General features: G+C 50.9%; 2 protein-coding genes across 2 annotated transcripts in view; one reads left to right on the top strand and one right to left on the bottom strand.

Moving 5' to 3' along the window:
• Positions 1-12,419, top strand: part of LOC142568380 (pituitary homeobox 3-like) — a 156,526-nt gene that overhangs the window by 84,970 nt on the left and 59,137 nt on the right. The window lies entirely within an intron of this gene.
• LOC142568336 (endothelin-converting enzyme homolog) lies at positions 3,756-4,733 on the bottom strand. Its single transcript, XM_075678342.1, has one exon. It carries the CDS (start codon positions 4,731-4,733, stop codon positions 3,756-3,758), a length of 978 nt encoding a protein of 325 aa, XP_075534457.1.

The raw sequence follows: 12,419 nt of genomic DNA, 5'->3' as shown, positions 1-12,419 counted from the left end.
ACAAACGTCTGGCCTATCCAAGACCCAGTACCGCACGTTCTTAGGTAACCGACTATAAAACTGTTCCAGCCCGAAACACTGCAGAACTTCATCGTGGTCACCAAACGCTTTCTCTTCTTTGAGCCACTCCTGCATGTTTGACATAAGCCTGTACACAAACTCTGTATATGACTCACTTTTGCCTTTCTCATTTTCCCGAAACTTCCGACGGAACGCCTCCGCTGACAGCCTGTACTTCTTTAGCAGACTCGATTTCACTTTGTCGAAATCCTCTGCCTCCTCTCTATCCAAGCGAGCGACTACGTCGGCCGCCTCGCCGGGTAACAAAGTGAGCAAGCGCTGTGGCCACGTTTCCCGAGAGAACCCCTGCTTCTCGCACGTTCGCTCAAAGTTAACCAGGAACAAACCAATGTCCTCTCCAAGCTTAAACGGCCGCATCAGGTCAGTCATTTTGAACAATACTCGTTCTCCTGCACCGTGTGCCTGACTTCCATTACGAGCGCGTTCCATCTCTACCTCGAGACGCTTCATTTCCAAAGCGTGTTCGCGCTCTTCTTTTTCTTTCTGTTCTTTAAGTTCGCGCTCCTGTTTCTATTTTTGCTCTTTAAGTTCGCGCTCCTGTCTTTTTGACCTCTCCTCAATAGTCTCAAGGCATTCCGACAGCTCGTCATCCTCAGCCTCTAACTCAAGAATAGCCTTTAGCAGTTCTGGTTTTCTGAGTTTGTCCGAGACATCCAGACCCAACTCTCTTGCAAGCTCCAACAATTTCGGTTTGCGCAACGACTTCAAATCCATGGCTGCTCTGAATGCTGCTTTCTCTACTGCCTATTATTGTCTTGCCGCAATCTAACCCGGCAGCAACGACAACCACAATTACCAGCTCTGTTTCTGACACTAACAAAAGCCTGGCAAAGCTCAGAAGAAGAAAGTCCCGCACTCACCAAACCTCGCAGCCAAGAGTTCAGCGCAGTCGTTCCGCTGCAGGCAACCAGTCATCACACAGGGCTCGTTGCACTGCTCCCGGATCGTTGTTGAGCTGCTCAGCATACAGTCAACCGCATCTCTTCGCTGCTGGCCTCCGTTGTCGCGATCTCACCGCTGGCAGACAGTTGTTGTGGTCGGACTGCTGGCGCGAGTTGTTGGGAACTCTGCGCTGACGCCCGTTGTTGCACCTGGGTCGCAAGCCCCAAGGGTAGCATTGGCCTGGCGGCCTGGGGTACAACTGGAAGCATCCGAAGGTCCCGGCAAAGCATGAGTCGACTGGTAACAACAAAACAACTTGTTTATTCTAACATCGCAAAGAGTTGGCGGTCAGGTTGACCGAAGTAGAGAGACGGGAGTGCACTTTACTCAACAGAAGAAATCGGAGCCCTCTCTTTGGCGTCCGGGGGCAGCTGTTTTTATACTCTCGCAGTTGAGGGCAAGAAGGAACCCCTCTATAGACGAGCACGTGACTGTACAATGGGATAAGGTGACGCATACTGTCGTATCGCCGCCGGTCGGGCACAAAGGGGAGGAGCAGGTGGCTCACACTGTCGTGTCGCCTCCGGTCGGGCACAATGGGGAGGAGAAGGTGACTCACACTGTCGTATCGCCGCCGGTCGGGCACAATGGGGAGGAGAAGGTGACTCCTACTGTCGTATCGCCGCCGGTCGGGCACAATGGGGAGGAGAAGGTGACTCACACTGTCGTATCGCCGCCGGTCGGGCAGAATGGCACATACACTCACACACGCACATGAAGACACGTGGCATCGGAACATGCCTGGACGCGCTTGGCGGGGAGCGTAGCGGCGACGCCGAACGGGCCAAAATGTCTGCCGCTTTGTTGCAGTCGCGCCGGCTAAACCGCGCGTCGTAGGCGAAACGTAACAGCGCGCACCCGAACGATGCACGAGTTGCCGCGCGCTCGTCGCCGCGCGTTTCGTTGCGGCGATTCGCCTAGCCTACGCGTAACGGTCACGATAAGCAATGTGCTAAAGATGGCAATAGCACGCGATAAGTTGTAACTTAAAATTTGTTTTTATATTTAAAAATATTCTGTTGCAGGACTCCTAGTGATTCAGTGTGCTAACTGTCATTATTGTGAACTCGGTGAAACCTGCAGCAGCGTCGGCATAGCATCACTCGCGTGGTCTGTGCCTCTACGCGTTCTGCACGCGCTGTCAGGTCCCGAACTTCGGCGATGAAAATTTCGTTAATAATGCATCCGTTGCGGCTGAAGACTTCAGCGGCTGCTATCATAAAATACCAAAACCCGCGCGGAACTCCGATCACAACGCACGCAGCCTGTCCGGGCTTGCCTGCGCGCCGCGCGAAGAATCGTTCCGGAAGTCACGTTGGTTCGCCATCGGCACGTGAAGCGCGTCGGCCGGGCAACGCCAGCGGCAGCTTCCGGCGCGGGCGCAAGAAACCTAGCAGTGCAAGGTCTCCACGCCGCCTCGCGTCAACATGCGATGCAGCCTCCGGGCCTAACATAAGCGTTCAGACGCGGCGCTGCGCTTGCGGCCGCGTACCAGCGCGTACGTCTGGTTGGGGCTCAAGGCTTCCTTAGTTTTTTCCTCTAAATAAAATGTTCGTGTCGTCAGCATATATTAATAGTTGTTGTGATCCTGGTATTGTTGCTATGTCGTTGATATAAACAATAATCTGTGTGAATTGTTGGACGCATGGCTGTGTCATACCTGATTGTTGATTGCGCAGGGATGTTCTTTCTGTAGTATATTATGAGTTTTGTTTTCTATGTATTAAAGGGAAAAAAGATGCTTCTGGCCTAATCGGTAGATCATAGGGATCTGTAGTGCTGGAGACCCTGTTTCAATTCTACGATCGGACGTGTGTTTTTTTATTTTTTTTTATTTTTTAATTGAAGAGGCCCAAAACGATGTGAAACTGGAACCATCCTACGGCAATGTGGATGGTATGAGGCAAAGTATATGCTTCGCATTAGTTCACAGAAATGGTGCTTCTCTGATGCAGCGCCACTCTTCACTGCGATAATACATAGACATGATACCAGGAGCTTTCTACAGTAAAAGTAATCGAATGGCGTGTGCTAATAAGGGTACTCTCATGCTTTTCAATAGAGGAACGAAGTCCTTAAATATAATAAAAACTCATGTCGAACTCCGATGAAACCACCAGCTTATCACCGAACAGCAAACCAGTTGAGTAATTCAGGGAACGTACTGCATACGTATGGTCCATGAACTCGCGAGGTGAAACATGTTTCGACGCCAATTATGAGAAGAGGATCGTCGCACAATGGGGATCGAAGAGGTTGCATGACTTCCGAGAAGGCGCGAAAAACATACTTCTGTGTTAGATCGTGGCAAAACAGGCCAATGCAAGGCGTTGTACCGGATAAATGGATACGGATGTACCGTATGCATTAGCAAATAAAATTGGTCATGCTTTCCGTTCGACGGACTTTATTCACCGGAACCTTTCTCTAACGCAACTTTCGAGTTACGGCATTTGGGTTTGCTTAAGAAATTTACCTCCGTAAGAACTATCCAAATAAAGCGTCACGTGAAATGGCCATGATGCAAGGTACAGATGACAAAGCTGTGCGGAAGATAGTAAGGACGGTTACGGAGGAATTTTTTAAAGCACAGTGACACGATAACAGCAGCGTGTCATGATTTCGCGTGTTTTTTAAATGATACTCAAAGACCCTTTCAGCTCGGGCTCGCGTGAAGTGGAACCTGATGACCGAGGAAACAAGAACGGTCTCGGAGAGAGAACGGCTCGAGCTCAGTGGAAGGTGCAGCGCCTGGCCGGATTGAGCGGGGCTCCCTTTGGGCACCGAAAGGCGGCCGCGAAGCCGGGCTGGTTGCTGGCCGGCAGGTTGCAGCGCAGCACCACGGCCGGGTAGAGGCCCGTCCTCCGATAGTCGTACGCGCTCCGCGAGCAGAACTCGAAGCACGATGCGACGAAGAAGAGCTGCTCCTGCGTGTAGCCCAACAGGCCCGGTTGCGGCGGCAGCGTCTTGAACGCCAGGTACGCCTTCTCCGTTCCGGCCGTGTCGGCGAAGGTCTCCGACAGGGCGCTTGCGGCGTGCGTGGGGCTCCCGGTGTAGCCCAGCAGCTGGTCGTGGACGCAGCTGAGCAGCCTGGTCGAGTTCACGTACGAGCCCAACCACTCGATGGCGTCGCCCTTGCTGCTGGTGTTGCTCAGCCGCGGGTCGAAACTGTGCGTGAGCTCGTGACCGAGAACTTTGCCTATGGCTCCGTAGTTCACCGCGTCGGGCACCGACAGCGTCACGAACGGGGGCGCCATGATGGCCGTCGGGATGACCATGAGGTGGTTGACGGGCATGTAGTACGCGTTCACGGTGACCATGGGTAGCGGGATGTCCTCGCGGTGCACCACGATGCTGGCGTTCGGCCTGAGCAGCCGCTTGTACTTGTCCTGTCGGCGACCAACCGCGTCCAAGTACGACGACAGGAAGGGCTGCGAGAACTCCGGCAGGTAGTCGTGGAACTCGTCGAGCGCCTCGTCACTCCTGAGGTGCTGCGGGACGGAGACGACCGATTTGAGCTGCTCGACGTGGTCGGCGGCGCCGGCGGCCATCTTTCGGTCCATCCAGGTGAGGTTGGCGAAGTTGCGCTGCGTGCTGTTGCGCAAGGCGAGCCAGGTCTTCTCGGCAGCTGCGATGGCCTCGTGCAGATGCAGCTCGTCGGCGAGCAGGCGACCCACGGCGTACGCCGCAACCTGGGTGAGAACGTCCATTAGCCTCAACGCGCGCGCGGCCCTTACGAATACAACGAGCGCCGAAATGTGCTGCACTCTTCATTACACAAAAGCCAAATTTAAGAAGGAAGCAAATATACCGTGAGAGGTCTTGGATTAGGTAAGCGCAGATGGATGTATTGCAGCAAGAAGTCCGTTTCCGTTTCAGGCTTATCAATAATCTATATATTTTGACACTGCAGACACTTGTGCGGCACGAGGGGAGCAGTCTCTTTTTGTTGCACCATTGGTGCCTGAACTACGTAAGAGTCAGAATGGAAACAAGCGCTGTAAGGGGATGCAGGAAAACGTATGAAGACGTTTGACATGTCTTGTATTCGTAAACTTAGTAAAGCCTGAGACGCAGGTGATCGGCATGTCGCGCAGACTTCATTCAACATATACAAAACGTGAAAGCAGGCCGGGGCACGGGTTTTTCTGCGTCCTTTGAAGTACATCGCTGCAACATTCAACCATATGGAATCTAGCAGCTTGCTGTAGAATGCATTTTATTGTCTCATTAACTCAGCAACATCAATAGAGATTCTTGCCTGACATAGACGTACCTTTCTTAGTATGAACGGGAAGAGCAGCTAGCTGGTGACGTCAGGCTTTCGAGGTTGTGCGCACATGTAGTGCGTCAGAAATTTCTTTTATGCTTGAAGCTTTGCCTCGTTTACGCAATAAGAGCTAAAATGCTTTTGCGAAGATTACGTCGGAGTGAATACCTTTGCACCAGCACATACGTAGAGCACTGCCGCTCATTCCTGTAAGAGTTCTGAGCGCATTGATTCAACGAAGGATCACAAGATGTGTCCACGGGCGATGTTGTTCCCGTACACGTTTTCAGTATTGCGGCATTGCATATATTTAGAAGAGAGTTTGCAAGGAAACGTAAACTCCTTACGTATACGCAAAAAAAAAAAAAATGTATTCTGCTCACTGCGCATACGCTCCTCATGCTGTTGGGTTTCTGTGGCTTATGGACGTATGTATAAACGTGCTTTAGACAAATTTAGCTTCCACGTGCTAAGAAGCTTTGTGCACGCAAGCCTGAGTCTATGGCGTGCACTACGCGCCAGATGAGCGGGACGCATATAGTATCGCGTGCGTAAAAGTCTGTGTGTGAAGGCATCCCAAACATACACTAAATTGTTGCTTCCGCATGTCTACTGGCGCCCTCTGCCGGCAGACATGAACACTACTCCAGCCAAGTTCGTTAAAGACGAGCCAGAGTCGGAGCCAACGCGCGGTTCTCGCGACTCCCTAACCGAGCGTCCGTGCTGGCTTGTGCTGCGTGCTTTACCTGGTATAGCTCGCTGTGCCCGTCACGTAGTAGGCGGGGCGCGCATCGCAAGGGCGTAGATTTCACGTGCGTACGTTAGGCACGACGGGGCTCGCTATGTTCGGCGCGTGCGAATTTCGATCCCGCAAGATCTTCACCTACGTAGCGCTTCTACGCACGCGAAACTAAAGCTGCCTCTTATTTGGGGAGTTTAACGTGCGTAGTGTTTACGTGCGCTAATAAATAGCGTAGTCAGACATGGCGGAACCCATTGGCGCCAACGTCAGTGCCAGTTGTCGAAATGGCTGCGCTATCGGTATCGTTAATCGCCGATAAATGGTGAGTCAAACTTTCCTCTAAACTCACCCGAAGCGAAAGTTATGAGCGACGAGAGCCTCAAATTTCTGAGATCGTTTGGTGATTGATCTGAAGTCCGTTGGCCTAACGAGACGCGTCGACATAGAAAGGCAGGATGATTGTCAATTAATTGTTTTGGTTTAGATATGTTTCATAAGAAGGCACCAAATGGCGTCCGGTCCACTTAAGTTTCGTTACGTTGGAGTTCCTGTAGTCAAATTAAATGTTTTTATAAGAGGCGCACGGTCGCGTACAGCGGTGTGCTTGGGTTAAACGTGCGTTACACCCGCCGAACTTTCTAAAGCTTAATTACTGCAGTGGTAGCACGTGTGCCACTGGAAACCTGTCGAATTGCTAGTAGTATAATCGCGTGAAAGGAGCACTGCAGCACAAGTTGGCAAAGACTTGGAGTTCCCTGCGTTGTAGCGGCGGTTGTTTCCATATTATTAAAACTGAGGTATTAAGGCTAAACCCCATGAGCGCGATTTTGTGCGCGACAGCGACGAGCGACGGCTTCGAGCGACGGATCGGGCCGTCGCTTGAACAGATCGCTCGGTCTTGTCGCGCGATCGCTCGGTTCTGCAAATCTAGAATTCGTCGCTCGTCGCCCGGAAGTGCTATGAGCGACAAGCCAATAGCGCGAAGCCGGAACTGGATGTACATCACTCAACTACTACTGATTGTCGCACGAAACGAGCAAACGATTGAATTTTTACACGTGCACGGATAAGAACCTACTGCAAGACTTTCAGAAATATTTTATGCTGCTTTTTACAGTAAAACACATCAACTTAAGTTAATAAAGTACGCGTCACGCTAGTTTCGGCGCCTATATTGCTGCCCTCATACCGGCAACACTGGGAAGACGTCGCTCGAAGTCGTCGCTCGCATGGGCTACGACTTGCAGGCGACGAGCGAACGCGACAGCCATCTCCGTCGCGTCGCTTGTCACTGTCGCGTGCAAGATAACTTGCGTGGGGTTTTTACTTTAGTTACAAAATCGAAATTTTTGCTAACCAAGTTTTGCGAAGCAGCCGATGCCATAAACGTAGACTAGGCTGTAAAAATGCCGCCTGGGCTGTAAAGGGCTAACCAAGGCGCAGCAGGCTATTCCTGTAATTAGCTCTAATGTTAGCTTGACGGCAGGAGCTATAGTGCTGTTCTATATACTATAGTGTCACAAACCTCGGATGCAAGCTATTGACTACGCGCCTCCACTACATTGATTCAAAGGGTTTCGCAGGTTGTCTTCCATTTAATGCAGTATCCGGTCTATGTGAAGCCATGACGGAGGGTAGTGGTTTCCGTGTTTGTCATAACAGCAGTTTGGTTACGTAGCCTGAAAGTTGGGTCATGGGTGAAAGACAATATTTCCAAGTGCAGATCACGACGTCAATTCATTTACAAGAACCGTGCGAGGAAGCTTTGCGCTATATGTTTTTCTCTGATGAGAACTGGTCCATTCACACAATGCAAGAGGAACCCGGCAATGTGCCGCTTAGGCCTCCTATAAGTTTTAGGCCGCAGGAAACCCGGTTGGATATGGCGAAACTCGGGCTGTGTATATGTAATGACGAATTCGCCACATCGCACCGGCGCGCCCCAATGCGCCGTTTCATCCAAGCATCGTCGCCCCAGGACGCCCCGGTGAGCGCCGGTGAGATTTGGCGATTTCGCCATTATATGCCACACGGATCTAAGAAAAACTAAGTTCCGTCTCTACACTGAAACGAAAAAGAGGATATCGCACCTCGTTGACAAGCTCCAAGCAGCCGATGGCCGACTTGAGCTCAGTCTGCGAGCTGTAGAAGCACCTCATGAGCGGGTACGACGCCCCCGCGCGCAGCTGCAGGATCATCATCCAACCGCCGAACAGGACCAGGTCCGCGTAGTCCGACGGCTTCGTCGAGCGCAGCAGTTCGCCGAGCAGCAGGCTGGCGTTGCTGAACGCGTACACGTATTCATCCTTGGTGACCGCTCTGTCCGGAGGCAGGTGCTTGTTGATGACGCTCAACCAGCCACTCAGGTGCGCCGGCTCGCTCAGGCCGCTGGCCAGGTCCTCGACTGTGCTGTAGTTGCGCAGCACCCGTCCCGTGGGGAACAGATTCGCGACGATTGTGTACAGGTCTTGGTACACGCTTTGCACGCGTCGGGCCACCTGCGACGCTATGTCCACCGACGGTGCGATGCTCGGTAAGCAGTGCCGCACAGTGGTTTCCTGGAAGGATTCATTGTGCTCGACGAACGAGAACTCGAGCGTTAAGCCGTACCTCTTGTCCGTCTTCAGGTAAGGCTGAAGCGTAAGCAGGTACGGCGTCGCCAGCCCATAGTCGAGCGGGATGCCCAGCAGAAAGTCCATCACGTCGAAGTCGCTTGGAAGCGTGAGTGAGGGCCACGCGAAGTTGAACTTGTTGAACACGTCGAAGAGAACCTGCGAGCGACACGAAAATGAATGCGGGCTTGTGTGGCGGTCGCATTCGATGATATGTGCCGGTCTGACCCACTAAGCTGCGCAGTCCTCAGGGAGTCAAGGCTGGCGCCAGCGAACCAGCGGCCGAGTTCGCAATAAGTTCGTACGTATAAGAGCGTTAGGTCATTTCGCTGGCGTTCGGCTATCGTGTTTTTTGCTGTTATATTTGGCCGGCACTGACACACCTTGTGAGTTCTCGCTCTGACTAACTTTCAATACCAGGGGCGTATACACCCGCCACGGTATACCCCAGTGGCTGTGGCGTTGCTGAGCTCGAGGTCGCCATCCCGGCTGCGGGTTCGTGTGCCAGCTGGTCAAACTAACCTCAGATGGTCATTAATTAAGCCCCAGGGGCACACAATTAGTGAGTCAAAATTTAGATAGGAGCCCTGTACTGCGGCGTGCCTCATAATAAGATCTGTTTGGATCGCACCGCTTGTACGATCTGTTGGGAACTCGGCGCTGACGCCCGTGGTTGTACCTGGGTCGCAAGCCCCAAGGGTAGCGTTGGCCTGGCGGCCTGGGGTACAACTGGAAGCATCCGAAGGTCCCGGCAAAGCATGAGTCGACTGGTAACAACAAAACAACTTGTTTATTTTAACATCGCAAAGAGTTGGCGGTCAGGTTGACCGAAGTAGAGAGACGGGAGAGCACTTCACTCAACAGAAGAAGTCGGAGCCCTCCCTTTTGGCGTCCGGGGGCAGCTGTTTTTATACTCTCGCAGTTGAGGGCAAGAAGGAACCCCTCAAAAGACGAGCACGTGAATGTACAATGGGCTAATGGTGACGCACACTGTCGTAGCGATGCCGTAGCACCATGTCGAGCACGATCTCGTAGCACCCTGTCGTGGCGCTGCCGGTCGGACACAATGACTGTAATGAGAGGATGGTCCCTGCTTTGGCATCGCCTGTTTCGGGCATAATGACTGGAACGAGATCCCTGCTTTGGCATCGCCTGTTTCGGGCACAATGACTGGAATGAGATCCCTGCTTTGGCATCGCCTGTTTCGGGCACAATGACTGGAATGCGAGGATGATCCCTAGGCGGTCGCATCGCCGCAGTCGCGCCTGGAAACACCTGGCGATGAGTGTTGTGGCGACGACGATCGGGCCAAAAATGTCTGCCGCCCCGCCGCAGTCGCGCCGGCAAAACCACGTGTCGCAGGCGAATCGCAACAGATCGTAGTTTTGGCACGTCCAACACTCTAGAATTATATTTTTCGGGAAATTGGGCGGGGGGGGGGGGAGGGCAGGGGGGAGGAGGGGAACTTGCATATACAGCATGGTACACAAGCGCTTTTTCTTTCCTCGTTTTATCCAAATGCGTCTGCTGCCGCTGGTAGTCGAACCCACAACCTCGTGCTGGGCAAAACAACGCTCATAGCCGCGGCTGCTGGTTTCAAAACCAGCGCCTTAGACGAATCGGCCACGCCACTGACACGTCAGGCTGATGGCTTATTCTACTGTTCTGGTCGAAAGTGTTGAGCATAAAAGTTCTTGAGAGACAGCGCTGAGGCCAACATTTCGTCGACAGTCGGGTTCTATATCAGTAGTTGGCATGCTTCATTGTGCGTGCTAGAGCTGAATTTGCTCCGTAATAAAGCTTGACTGCTGCCTCGCACGACCTTTGTATATACAGCGCTACCAATTCACTATATCAAACAGTAACTAGTCGAAGATGCCATTTCGGAAGCAATATTCCTTAGCTTACACTTCCTACTAAAAGCCTTGAGTACTCGCATTCGCATTACCGCACTAAAGAAATTCATTATCATTTAGCTTGCACTTACACTGGGAAGGCATAAAGACTTACAGGGACAAATTAAACTGAACAGAACAATATTAGTTGCACGTCGCTCATCAGCTTACGGTTAATCGTGAATGCACAGCATGACTCTCGGTAACCATCTTTTTCCTTAGGCTATATAAGAAAGGATGGCCGAACCGCAATCGGAAATGAGGGACGGCAAGGCAGTGGTAGGGCTCCCCAGTGGTCATTCATGGCTTTCGAAAAAGTGGCAACAAATGACACTACATTTCCTAGTTTCGCTTACGTTTCGCTATGTTTCTTCACAAATATATTTGTGGAGGCCTTTAAACTTGTTCTCTTCGTCAGATAATCATCTGAGCCCCGACACCCATAGCCCCTCTCTCTATGAATAAGGCAGTGTTGACTGCCTCATATTTTCTCTCTTTCTCTGTATCTCTGTTAGTTATTTATTTATTTTTATTTATAAAATACTGCGGACATGAAGTCCAAGCACGGTGAGCAGAACACAAAAGATTATTTCCACAGTATAAGAGGATGAAACAAGTGTGTAAGACGTTTTTCGCACAAATTCCTTGGTCATAAGGTAGACGATTACGAAAACTTTAAACAACTTGGTTATAATGCAACTATAACTAATACACGAATTAACATTATATACACAAATGTATATACATTATATACACAAATGGCCGGACAGGCCGCCATTGGAATCTGAACCTGGCAACGTTTAACGTTAGAACGCTATCTAGTGAGGCGAGTCTAGCAGTGTTATTGGAGGAATTAGAGGGTAGTAAATGGGATATAATAGGGCTCAGTGAGGTTAGGAGGACAAAAGAAGCATATACAGTGCTAAAAAGCGGGCATGTACTGTTTTACCGGGGCTTAGCAGAGAGACGAGAACTAGGAGTCGGATTCCTGATTAATAAGGAAATAGCTGGTAACATACAGGAATTCTATAGCATTAACGAGAGGGTGGCAGGTCTTGTTGTGAAACTTAATAAGAGGTACAAATTGAAGGTGGTACAAGTCTATGCCCCTACATGCAGTCATGATGACCAGGAAGTCGAAAGCTTTTATGAAGACGTGGAATCGGCGATGGGTAAAGTCAAAACAAAATACACTATACTGATGGGCGACTTCAATGCCAGGGTAGGCAAGAAGCAGGCTGGAGACAAGTCAGTGGGGGAATATGGCATAAGCTCTAGGAATAGCAGAGGAGAATTATTAGTAGAGTTTGCAGAACAGAATAATATGCGGATAATGAACACCTTTTTCCGCAAGCGGGTTAGTCGAAAGTGGACGTGGAGGAGCCCGAATGGTGAGACTAGAAATGAAATCGACTTCATACTCTGCGCGAACCCTGGCATCATACAAGATGTAGACGTGCTCGGCAAGGTACGCTGCAGTGACCATAGGATGGTAAGAACTCGAATTAGCCTAGACTTGAGGAGGGAACGGAAGAAACTGGTACACAAAAAGCCAATCAATGAGTTAGCGGTAAGAGGGAAACTAGAGGAATTCCGGATCAAGCTACAGAACAGGTACTCGGCTTTAACTCAGGAAGAGGACCTTAGTGTTGCAGCAATGAACGACAATCTCATGGGCATCATTAAGGAGTGCGCAATAGAAGTCGGTGGTAACGCCGTTATACAGGAAACCAGTAAGCTATCGCAGGAGACGAAAGATCTGATCAAGAAACGCCAATGTATGAAAGCCTCTAATTCTACAGCTAGAATAGAACTGGCAGAACTTTCTAAGTTAATCAACAAGCGTAAGACAGCGGACATCAGAAACTATAATATGG

The sequence above is a fragment of the Dermacentor variabilis genome, unplaced genomic scaffold (genome assembly GCF_050947875.1).
Source record: "Dermacentor variabilis isolate Ectoservices unplaced genomic scaffold, ASM5094787v1 scaffold_18, whole genome shotgun sequence".
Classification (NCBI taxonomy): domain Eukaryota; kingdom Metazoa; phylum Arthropoda; class Arachnida; order Ixodida; family Ixodidae; genus Dermacentor; species Dermacentor variabilis.
This window is presented reverse-complemented; position numbering and strand designations above follow the sequence as displayed.